The sequence below is a fragment of the Sinocyclocheilus rhinocerous genome, unplaced genomic scaffold, assembly GCF_001515625.1.
Source record: "Sinocyclocheilus rhinocerous isolate Xijiao unplaced genomic scaffold, SAMN03320098_v1.1 scaffold533, whole genome shotgun sequence".
NCBI classification, from domain to species: domain Eukaryota; kingdom Metazoa; phylum Chordata; class Actinopteri; order Cypriniformes; family Cyprinidae; genus Sinocyclocheilus; species Sinocyclocheilus rhinocerous.
Genome location: NW_015642843.1, coordinates 108,435 through 120,639, shown reverse-complemented (window position 1 = coordinate 120,639; position 12,205 = coordinate 108,435). Strand labels below are relative to the sequence as shown.

The 12,205-nt window shown below is 39.0% G+C and overlaps 1 protein-coding gene across 6 annotated transcripts in view; it reads left to right on the top strand.

The window, feature by feature from the left end:
* The window catches only part of LOC107756833 (ELMO domain-containing protein 3-like), a 16,199-nt gene extending 4,013 nt beyond the window's left edge, over positions 1-12,186 (top strand). For 5 of the 6 annotated variants that reach the window (XM_016574121.1, XM_016574124.1, XM_016574126.1 and 2 more), the window contains 11 exons: positions 999-1,070; positions 1,171-1,251; positions 1,592-1,661; positions 1,758-1,820; positions 3,823-3,911; positions 4,024-4,147; positions 5,714-5,836; positions 5,963-6,093; positions 7,714-7,790; positions 7,995-8,122; positions 9,213-12,186. In XM_016574121.1, coding sequence (XP_016429607.1) covers positions 999-1,070; positions 1,171-1,251; positions 1,592-1,661; positions 1,758-1,820; positions 3,823-3,911; positions 4,024-4,147; positions 5,714-5,836; positions 5,963-6,093; positions 7,714-7,790; positions 7,995-8,122; positions 9,213-9,457 — 1,203 coding nt within the window. In that variant the 3' untranslated portion in view covers positions 9,458-12,186. The remainder of the gene's footprint in view (positions 1-998; positions 1,071-1,170; positions 1,252-1,591; positions 1,662-1,757; positions 1,821-3,822; positions 3,912-4,023; positions 4,148-5,713; positions 5,837-5,962; positions 6,094-7,713; positions 7,791-7,994; positions 8,123-9,212) is intronic. The other variant, XM_016574127.1, reaches the window with a different exon arrangement.
* Positions 12,187-12,205: the final 19 nt, after the last annotated feature.

The window sequence follows — 12,205 nt, the reverse complement described above, 5'->3', positions numbered from 1 at the left end:
GGGAAAGAAATTATAGAAATTATACTTTTATTTAGCAAGGATGCTTAAAATTTATCAAAAGTGATGATAAAGGCATTGATAATGTTACAAAAGATTTCTATTTCAGATAAATAGTGTTCATATCGATATCGGAATTATATCGTATCGACCGAAATTAAGAAATATATCGTGATATCAATTTTGGCCATATCGTCCAGCCCTAATGTGTAGTATTAACATGATATCCATATTTAATTTTTTTTTTTTTTTAAATCATGGTTTTCATCAATATGTTGTGACATATTGTCTAATCTGAACTGCTAATTTTATAAATTTCATACTTTTTTTATTTCTCATAAGGATTTTTTTAGTCAGAGATTACTGAATGAAACTGAGAGAAGACTGAGAAGTTAATTTAGTCTGTTGCTCTATGAAAAAGCTACTGTACTGTACTGTACTATACTTGCTCAGGGCTGATTTTGTAATATTGGGGTATGCATAAATACATTTGATGCTGCATTGTAAATTTCCTAACAGGTGTGACGCAGCTGCTATACTATCCTTTAGACCTCCTCTCTTTGTTTCACCCTGGGAGCAAACAGTACAGAGGGAATTTCACAACATGGCAACTACACTGACTAGGGAGATCTAGTCTAAATTATAAGCACTGTACACTGCACTGTAATACGTTTGTTCAGTGCATATAATCTAGTCTATTTGTCAGTACCGCTTTGAATGGATATTTCCTTTCGTTTTGAAATTTGGTATACGTAGTACATTGTTATACATGAAAGTGCAAAGGCGATTACACAAATTTAAATTGTGTGCACTTACAGAAATGTGCACAGTTGTGAATTCAGTTTATGGTAATTCATTTCAGATGTATTCTTATGTTTCAAATGCAGTTGAATTTTAAACATTTGTGGTAGCTTTTCAAAAACAAGGGAAGGAATAATATGAGCAATATAGATGTTTAGATATATATATGTTATATATGTATTTTGATTTCTTCCTTTTAGGGCTTGAATGGTTTTCCACAAGAATGTAAACAGACAGAGGATCTAACAAATGGGCACTCCAAATGCACAACTGTGAGAAACTCTGCTAAAATATGTTCATTGAAACCAGGTCTTGTGAATATCTGCATGTATCACGGTTGCTTCCTGTTGATGTGTTTCGGATTTTTTATAGATCCTAAATGGACTGACTCCAGGTAATGGCATCAAAGACAATGGCAACTTGAATGGCAACCCTTATCTCAAAACTCTCCCAGTGAGTATTTCACTTTTCCACTGCGTGGTACGACTCGGCTCGGCACGGTTCAGTACAGCACGGCTCGGCTCGGCACGGTTTGCGTTTCCACTGCAGTTCGTGATCAGCAGAGTTTACACGTCACGTTTTGGTAACGGTACGGTTCACTTGGAACCTCAACCGAGGTGGTACTAAAAAAAGTACCAGGTACCAGGTACTGTACCCAGTGGAAAACCCCCCAAAAGTGAACCGGACCGAGCCGTACCGTGCCATACCATGCAGTGGAAAAGCGCCATTACAGTCACGTGATGTTCTGTGTTCCTAGTTTGAATAGTAATGGTAATGGTGTGAACTTGTGTAGATCTCAGCGCTGAAACAGAATGGGCTCTTACAGTCTCTGGCAGCAGGAGGGAATCAGACTAAAACAGAAGGTAAAGACTTCATCACTCAGAAACAATGTTACACAGAATGATGTCAGTAGTTCAACAGTTCAACAACAATGTGTGTGTGTGATTTTGTCTGTCTAGAGGTGAGCTTGGAGGTGGAGCGAGCACAAGAGGAGTGGGATGCCCTGGAGAGCATCCAACCAGGTGAGACCAATTACCTTGTCACCATGGAAACAATGTCCTGTCAGCCTGGATACTGAGCACATTACATCACCGTGACTAAGCATACGCCCCTACCCTGGAGAGATGGCATCACATCCTTGGCTAAAATAGATACATTACGAAACCTGATCACTTGTCAGATATAATCTGGAGCATCGGCATCTCTTGATGAGATATCTGGGCAACAAATGGGCAATAATTTTACAGCACAATATGTTGACAGCAGTCCACATATAAATTGTATGTGTTGTGTTGAAAGTGGAGGAGGAGATTTTTTTTATGTTAAGGCCCCCACAAAATATCTAACAGATATCAGTGAATTAGGTGTCATTAAATATCACACCTGTGTTGGCTCTATAAACTGAACCATAAACCGCTCTGAAACTGAAAAAAATGTGACTGAGAATCTCTGTTAAGCCAATCGAAAGTGGAGTCTATGTTAAGCAGTTCAGGTTGAATAAATAATTAAATAATTAAAATAGAGGTTTAGAACAAACCAAAATGTTTGAAAAATATCAATACAGTGCTTCCTTACAAACACTAATTAAACTACAGATGCACAAATGTATCATCCAATGATCAAAAGGGGGCAGAAAAAACATGTCATTATGCTGCTGCTCATACTGCGTGAATAGAAAATATCTCTTGTGTAGAATTTAGGGCTGTTGAAGTTAACGTGATAAAGCATTAGTGCAATCTCACTTGAACACAGTTTTTTAACTGTTAAAAAAGAGCACCATTAACTCAGGTTCTGTTTAATCTCTGAATCACCCATAATTCAAACCAGGGTTGCCAGGTCCGTGTTTTTATCCCAGAATTGAAATAATAAATGCCATTTTGATGCTCTCAAATGTGGTATGACAGAATGCTGTAGTGCCTCAATTCAAACGACAGTGGTTAAGCGCGAGTCTCTTCCACTTTAATACAAGATTTAGCATAAAAATTTAAAACAGAAGGTATGTTGAAAGATACAGTACATCTTACGGAAACGTATAATGTAATCACTCAAACAGTGTTTCAGATGCGCAGATCCAGACATTTCAGGGGTCATCGGATACAAAATTCACTTTACAAGTTGTTTGAACATAAATGTGTGTTGGAAGTGTGTGTTCACATCTATCCTATAATGATAAAAATCCACCCAGTGTTTTCTTTTTAAAACCCCCTTTCTCAAATCAGGCTGTCCTGAGATTCCTGTCCGAATGACGTAGTTCTGCACAGGCCCCTCCCAGAATAGTTGATTGACAAGTCCGTCTTACATTAGACCCGCCCTGAGTGAGCTGTCATCAGTCCTCCATTGTGTCAACTCCGGTGCAGGGGAAGACAAGAATGTCTCCGATTAAGAGATTGAGGTGTTTTGTTGTTGGATGTAATAATGAATATAGCAGTCGTCATTTACTCCCAACATCTGAGCCGCTGAAGACGCAGAGGATTAACGTTACTTTTGTTTTTGAAAGGAATGCGTCCCTCGATCTACCTAAATGCGCGTCTATGTTCGCGCGAATCATTCGTGATCAGAGCAGAGCTCTGTGAGCAGAGCTCATTAGCATTTAAAGCGACGTGGACTAAAAACAGCTTGCTGAAAACAGAGCTGATTTTGACAGGGTAAAAAGGGTGTTTTTTACACTTTGATTGAGAAATTTTAACCAAAGTATTTGATAGACTTTTCATTAAGACCCTAAAGAATCATATCAACTTGTGGAAAATGGGCATCCGATGACCCCTTTAAGGTAATTCACTCAGTGTGAATGCTTCTTGCGCCGTGTTTGACAGAAGCAGTAAAGCGCAAGCAGGTAGGCAACATGCAAATGTGACAGTGGGGCTTAGCAGAGGATCAGTTCCACACAACCAGTCAGAAATTACATTTCATGATCCTTCAGTACACAAAAAATGCTTCGAAATGGACATTGTCATATTCATGTTTATGAAGCAAAATTGCATTGTGTGGACTCTTGTCAGTAAACAGTGTGTTTCACTTGTGTAGTTCTTGCAGAGGATCTCACTCCATCACCACTGATCTCCTTCAATGAGGCTCTGCAGCATTTTCAGACCACTGATCTTGGAGACCTGCTTGTAAGTTTAAGTAACTATACACTATGACTACATTCACACAGCAGGAGAATACAGTTGTCATTTACTCTCTTCTTATTTTCTTTGTTTTGTACTTGCTCTTCTCCTCTATTAGAAGAGCATTCAGCCCACCATTCGCAGGACTGGATTGGCCGCCATCACCCATTTCCTGTTCGGTCCTCCTCGGCTACACAAAGACCTTGTAGAGGAGAGAGACTTAGTGTTTGCCATTGCACAGTGTGAGTAGAACATGTGACTTGACAAGTCAGGTAGCTACATGCTTTATTTCTATGACTACATTCATCTCTTTAGTAACTCTCCAATGGATAACTTGCTTTTCAGTGTTGATGAATCAGTTAAAATATCCGGAACAATTCAAGCTAGAACAGAATTAAGATTTAAGGAAAAGTCAAAGCATAGAGGAAGTAATTTTTCAGCAGGACACCGTTAAGTGCTGATGGAAGAGATGAGTTTTCAGCTGCCTCTTGAATGTTGTCAGGGATTTGTCATTCCGGATAGGGTTGGGAGGATCTTCGCAATAGCAAAGAACAGTGAACAAAAATTATTTTGTGCCTCTCTGTGATGGTACCACGAGGCATCACTCACTTACCGACTGTGGGCTTCTGGAGGGGCTGTAGACTCATAAGAGTAAGTTGAGGTAGAACGGTGCAGAGTCTGTGGCTGTTCTGTATGCAAGCATCAATGTATTGAACTTGATGCAAGCCACAAATGGTGGCCGATGCAGAAAGATAAACAGGTGTGACATGGGCGCTCTCGGGCTCATTGAAGACCAGTCATGCTGCTGCGTTCTGAATCATTGGTAGAGGTTTGATTGCACATGATGGAAGTCCAGGCAGAAGAGCATTGCAGTAGTCCAGCCTAGAAATCACAAGGGCCTGGACAAGAAGTTATGCTCTGAAACATGTTCTGTTAGGAAGGGCCCGATCTTCCTGCATGATCGTGCTGTCCTTGCAATGTGGTCTTTGAAGGTCAGCTGGTTATCAACGATTAACCTGAACTTGATGGAATAATTTTTTATTAACCTAGCTGGATGGTGAAGTATATTTACATATTCTTCACTGTGTAAATTAAATATATATTTTTTCTTATTAAAGTACAAACATGATTTAGTCAAGAGCAGTGAGAGATTTTCTGTCTTTTGTTATTTGATTAACATGAATGACAGATAGCAGGATTATTAGGCTGCTGTCACTTTAAGAGCTGCCCAGAGCCGATATACTGTAACACATGTTTTCTTTCTCAGCTGTTTGCTTTAAAACCTAAATTACTGTTTATGAGGATACTTGCTAAGATGGGCATTTTGACGCACACAGGTGTGTGTTTAACCGTTCAAGGCCTGTAAAGTGGCAAAAATAACTCTGTTCAATACTCCCGCACTCAATGAGCAGTGTCTTCATGTGCGCGCACCTCTCTGACAGCGCTCAGAAACTCGCAGACTCGCAGACCATGCGCATATAGCGAAATGAGTAGTTTTTCGCTGCTGATTGTGTTTCAACTGCTTAAAATCACTTCAAACGGCAATGTTTAAAAACGTGTGCAAATTATAAGTTTTCGTGATCACGTAACACAGCAACGTCACGTGAGCGTGTAACTGCAATAGAGATGATAGGTCCCAGTGCTGTACAGATAAGTAGTATTTGCAGTATTTTTTTTATTGTAGAGTAACCCTCTTCTATGTGTAAATATAAAGGACATTTTGATTTTTGATTTTATGACCCCTCTAAGTTTTTTTTAGATGGTAACTGCCTAAATGTCTTACATATGATGTCTTTGTGATTCTGTAGGTTCTCTGGATAATGGCCAGTCAGTTCACATGCGTGTACTCCAGACCATCTACAGGAAATTGACCTGTACCCGAGCTGACTGCCCTCGCTATGGACCACACTGGGAGAACGTGGGCTTTCAAGGTACAGCAAAAAAGCACCTATGCTTAAATTGCCTAAACAAAAAAAAATCAAGGTAATTAATTATTTTCATGAAATACAATTCACCAGTTTATAATATTTGTTTTTGCGTGACCTTTATATTCCCAGGTTCAGACCCTGCTACAGATCTAAGGGGAACTGGTTTTCTGAGTCTCATGCACACTCTCTACTTCGTCATGGACCCAGAGATACTTCCACTTGCTAGAGAAATCTACAAACTCTCTCAGCATCCAGTCCAGGTGATGCAAAACACAATCAAACATACACTTGCTACTAGGGCTGGGTATCGAGTTCGATACTTTTTAGGCACTGACCGAATTGCCTCGATACCATCGAGTATCGAAAAACATCTCGTCGTTCGGTACCAAATTTTGATACCTAAGGGGTTAATCTCATCAGCGTCAGTGAGCCAATAAGCCTGCAGCACTAGCCGGTGTGTTTGACTAGAAGATGTGCAGCGCAGATCGATCATCCGCGAGAGCGATTCGAAAGCGCACGGAGCAGTCTGCTCTCTTTAGCTCTCGTGGTACTGTAATACACCGATCGGTCTGCACAGTCGGTCCACGTCAAGTCGAACACACCTACTAGTTAACACCGGTTACACTCAGAGATGTGGCGCACATGTGAGGCTGTAGTGTGAATGCGTCCCAGCCCCCATAGATGTAAGGCTACATTTACACTGGTGCGTTTATGTTTTAAAATGAAAACGATCCTCGTCATACTGGCGTTTCCACTGCGTTTCAAGCCGGCTTTCCACTATCTCCGACAAATGACAAACGACAGACCGGTCATTAATTTCCAATGGAGAGTTCCGAACTGTTTGGAGTTCCGATCATATGCAGATGTCCATTCATACTAACGTTACACGACCGAAAGCGCGTGTTATGTGACCATTCATGCAAACTGTAGCATCATGCTACATAAGACAATAAATAAGATTTATATTCCGCTTTTACTCAAAACTCACTTTAAACCACCATCGAGTGTTTGTAATAACTTCCGATTGCCGTCTAACAGGGCCGGATTTATGCATAGGTATTCTCGGCACGTGCCTATGTTCGCAGCTGAAAAGCTACATGACATTTCTCAGTAGCGAGGTTCATGAAGGAGTTTAACTTAAAGATTCGCTATTAGTAGACACTGCTGCTGAACGCTGCTGAGAGATGCATAGACGCAGGTATTCACATGCACTTAATCTCTCTCTCTCCCACTCTCTCTCCAGGTCTATTATATTAATAGGGAAGGGGGCCCAAAAATGTGTTTGTCACAAAAAGAGGTAAATCCGGCCCTGTCGTCTAATATGTGTTTTGCCCATGTAATGTAGCTGAAATTAAATATGTTATTACCTCTGAGTCAGAGCAGCGATCATGGAAGAGAGAACACAAGCAGACAGCGCTGGAAGCTGCTAATGCTCATCAGTAAATCAGTGGAAAATAAATAGAAATCATGATTCTGTCTGAGCTATGCGTTTTAAAACGAACACTAACTAGTGTAAATGTAGCCTAACAGATGTGTAAACTGAAGACTATTTGAGCTTTATTAAAACTATTTTGCACTGATTTATTGTGTTGGTTACATTTTGTTCCTTTGTGCAGTGGCTCAGGAGATGAGTCTTTGAGTTTGTATAAACATCAACAAGCTGAAAAATAAAACCAACGTTTTTTTTTTTTAGATAATGTAATCTTGTTAAAATTGATTTCATAAAATTGGTATCGAAAAAAGTATCGTTCAGGAACCGGTATCGAAGTCAAGGTATCGATATCGAAAATTTTTGAACGATACCCAGCCCTACTTGCTACAACCTTATCAAAATCGTTCAAAGACAATAAAATGCTCATTTTCATTTTCAACACCTGCAGAATTTTCCGTTCTGTGTGATGTCAATCAACATGACGCGAATCGCCCTGCATGCTCTCAGGGAGGAAGTGCTGTCCAAGTAAGTCCTCTCACAATGTAGGAAGCTGCAGCTTTTGAACATTAATTGGTGTTTATTTTGTACAGTATTAATTACATATTGTCAAGCTTTGAAATGATTTGGCTGTGTTTGCCCTCTGTCTGAGGTATCTGCTGTAGCCTTTCATAACCTCTGCAGTTGTTTCCATGGCAATAAAACATTTTGTTGCTTTGTGATGTCACATAGGGAGTGTAACCGAAGGCAACAGGTCGTGGCAGTGCTGAATGATTTTTATGTTGCAACATTCCTGCACCTCTACCAGCTGTGGAAGAGCCAGCAGAAAACCATTTCTGACTCTGGCCATGTACTCAAAGGTGATTTTTCAGTTACAAATGAACAGTGTTGTATTTGTGCAGGGTATCATTTAGTGACTTTCAGAGTAGATTTTAATTAACACTCATTTGGTCAAAATCATTTAAAGGGGCCATAATTTACTTCTATTTTTCCCCTTAAAGTTCACTAAATGCTAGTAAAGGTTTGCACCAAAACCACTTTCCACTCTCACTGATGCTTCGATTTTTTGCTTCTGTACTTTTAAGGGTTTTACTTGTAAATGCCCTCTATTCTGATTTGCTAGCTTTAACATTGTTCACGCAGTCATTCATTAGGGTAAAAGTTACTGCATACTGAATAGATCTTGAGATTAGGAGTGTGAATCTTTCTGTAGACAGCAAGTCGATTTGATCCGTGAATCATATGTATTCGATTCAGGAATAATTTTTGCAAATTCAAAACAATTAGATTTTTGCTGGAACAAATTTTGCTGGAAATAAGGTTGTTATGGTGAGGTTGTAACTTTAAATACCTGTGAAATTTCACAATTCTTGCTAACAATTTTGATACTACAGCAAATGCTAATACTCATTTAATGTAAGTAAGCAGTCAGTAATAAAATAAGAACAAGAAAACAGATAAGTACAAATAGAACAAAGCTACAAATGGAAAACATACAAATGTTTTTCAGGTAGGGTAATATAACAGTAAGATTCAAGTAAAAAATACTACAGAAATTGAATGATCAAATGTAAAATGAAACACTGCATAATCTTCAGTAGTTTAATTAACTTATGTCTCACTATGACTCCATTAATTAACCTGTCACTAATTTAATATTTATATATTTTAAAATATTGAAAGGTACTTTACTGAATCGCATTTCATTACATTTTTAGCATTTTAAAAAGACAATTCATTCGATTCAAAAATTCATGTTTCAAGATCAGTGCATGTGCTTTGGCAAATTTTGTAATCGATGCATCAAGAAAGCAGGTGAATCTTTGCAGCCCTAGTTGAAATGTGAAGGTGGGTGGAAACTGGGTAAAGAGCTTTGTGTTTAACATGAGAGTTTATCTAGTGAAAAAAGAGAAAGCCTGATTTTTCCTTTTTCTGCTCTGTGATGCACAGAAGTGGAGCTCTTCGCTAAGAAGAACCCCAAGCAGTTTCTCAAACGTCTCGAGGGCTACCTGAAGGAGAGACGTGCTGGGACAGGACACCGAACATCACCCGACACACTATCACATAGCAACCCTTCACCTGGTGACACTGGGTCTCAAGCAGGGAGTCAGGGCGGCAAGGAGGGGAAAGAGATGAACTTCACTGGAGTGTGTGAGCTGCCACCTGAGATGGAGGGCGAGGCGAGACTCATCTGAGAGACAGAGAGGCATTCGATTTGTACAGTCTCGACTATCTCGTGCTCTGACTTTGCTGTTCTCTCTATTTCTTCGTTTCCTTTCTGTCCTTTCATGCTTAAGTACACTCAGAGACAAGTCTATGTTGTAACTGTAGTTGCTAAAAAGTATGAAACTCTTTGCTGTCTTTTTTTCTGCTAGAGTACCTATTGGCTCTTCTATGAAAGATTAGATTTAGTTGCCAAGTTTAAAAGGAGAATCTCAGAATTACCGCCTCAGTGGCAGGTTGTCTTGAAGCTGTCAGGAAGAAAGAGACTGTTTACAGGCCTCATGAGTGTGCAGTTGCAGAGGAGAGGGCTGCGGAAGCCAGCAAGCACCTTACCCATTACTGTGGTATTGAGTGAGAGTGACTTCCTGTGTATGTTGGCCTGACTGTTTAGGCATGTATTTGATTGAGACTAGTCTAGTGAAAGCTTTGTGATCCTCGTGGTCATTTGAACATGTTCATTGTGACCGAGTCAATGTTCAAGAAAGTGGGCAGAGTTTATATTGATGTTAGCTCTTTACTCTTCACTGTTGAAAAATGGAATGAGGTATCAAAACATTGGATGGAAATAGCCTCAATAGGCCAAAGCTTTTTTTATTTTTTTATTTTGTCCCTTTAGAGAGATAAATGTCACAGTATGATTCAGAGATTGTCTGACATGTTTCTGTTGGCAGAAACTCTTCAACAAGAGCATGAAATTGTAAAGTGAGGGCGTTTTTTTTATGGGAAAGTGCATTTTAGTGACCTGTAGACCAAAATGTATGGATGTTTGAGTATATACTTTGCAGTTCAGTTACAAGGCTAACATTGACACTTGCAGACTTGAATTATCAGCTAAATTTATTTAAGTGTTTGAGCTAAACTTAGGGCAGTAATCAAAGTTAAATGTGATATTTGGAGATGTTGTTATGCTTGTCTGCATGAAGCAAATCCTACATGTTTCCTCTAATGATAGCAGGTACATTCCAGTTTTAAGTAGTCATAACGTGACTTTGAACGTGTTGATGTGCTGTGGACGAGAGTGAGAATGATCCTACGCTGTTAAACTTTTACTGGATAATTTCTGGTATCTCGGACGAGCCCCCAATATATGTTGTGAAACCCTATAATGCCAGAAATAGTACTAAAAAAATTGTTATTGGTTACTTGTTAGGGCATTTCTCATGCGTTACAGCATTCTCAAGATGTCTTCTATCTTATCCTGAGAGAATAGATGGTGTATGTTAAACTGTTGTTTAATAGTGATTAGATTGTTACAGCTCCCTGAAGCACTTTTAGCAATGAAAGTGTGTAAACTTGTTAAGAAGACATGGCTTAAATAAAACATTAGCCAGGACGCTGCAGCTCATTTAAGCTGTATGTTATACGTAACCTAACAAATGTTTCCTTCAGAGTTGCATGAGACACGTTGAAAACTTACATAGCAAAAAGTCAATCACTCTAGTGAACTTCTTGCATCAAACATACAGCCTTCAAATAGACATGTGAGACCTATTTATAGTGTAGTCAAGTACACCCTGAGACTTGTTGATTTGAACATAAAAAAACGTAGAATACTTTATGTGCTGTCGAGCCCCATCAGGCTAATGCAGAAAATAGTTGAGAATTTGATGTATTTTTGTCATTTGCGTCTTGTTCTCCCTAGTCCAGGTCCAATAAAGATGTGAGGGTTGCAACATTCATGTAAATTGACAGTGACGTACTGTACATTTGGAAAAAACTTGATGGGGAAAGTCTTTCCCTCCCTTTGCAACCCGATTCTGCACTCTCGTCTTGTTAGCATGTCAGGTAGCGCTAGAGATGTAGCATCCAGGAATCGTTGTTTTAAATTCCTTGTTAAAAAAGCTTGTTATTCTAACTCGGTATGGTTGCATATGTCTGTCTAAGTTACCTAGTCCAAAGTGTTGTTGTACAGTATGAGTACAGTGCGTTCTGTATGTTTCAGGTTTAATTTTACGCTCTAATTTTATTCTTTTGTAGTTTTTATTTTTCTTAAATGACACATGAATATAAATACTCAGTGGATGTATATTAGAAGTCCTGTCACTTTAGCCAGTTTAATTTTATATAAAGCAGAGTAGTATTTTATAAACTTGAATAAGATTAAAGCATGATGGAAAACGAATGTTTATATACAAAGGCAAATCACCCTTTCCTGGGTTATTTACTAGTTTGGCTGGTTTGTATTAGTTTAGATAAGCAGGTTCAACACTTTCGTAATCCGTCTATATATCCAAGTGAATTTAGTGCAGTTCAGCGCTGTTGTAAACTCCACGGCAAGCATTAATGTGTTTCATACCCAGCGTTTTGTTTTCCACACTGACCTGCTGAAAGCAACGTTAACACTAAGAAAAAGAGAATTACGATGTTGCATAATAGTGTGTCAAACTGTTGAGAGAAGACGGTGGAAAGCACATGTGTATTTCCTTCTTTTTTAGGATATATCGAGCTGTTGTGTGCAGTTACTTCTCCAAAGTGTGTTTCTATCTTGCTTACTAGCTCAAAACTCCTTATGAACAATCAAACTTACAAATCGAGCAATCATCCATAACCCTGACCATGATATGAGCCTGGTTTGGCACCTTTTCCGTGTATATGTGTGCACAATTAGTTGCTTAGTGGTTGTTTTGCTGTTTTGTTTTTAAAGGAGAGGGTGGTCTGTTATGTGAGATGACTATTAAAGTGTGTGTGTGTGTATGTATATATATATATGTATATATATA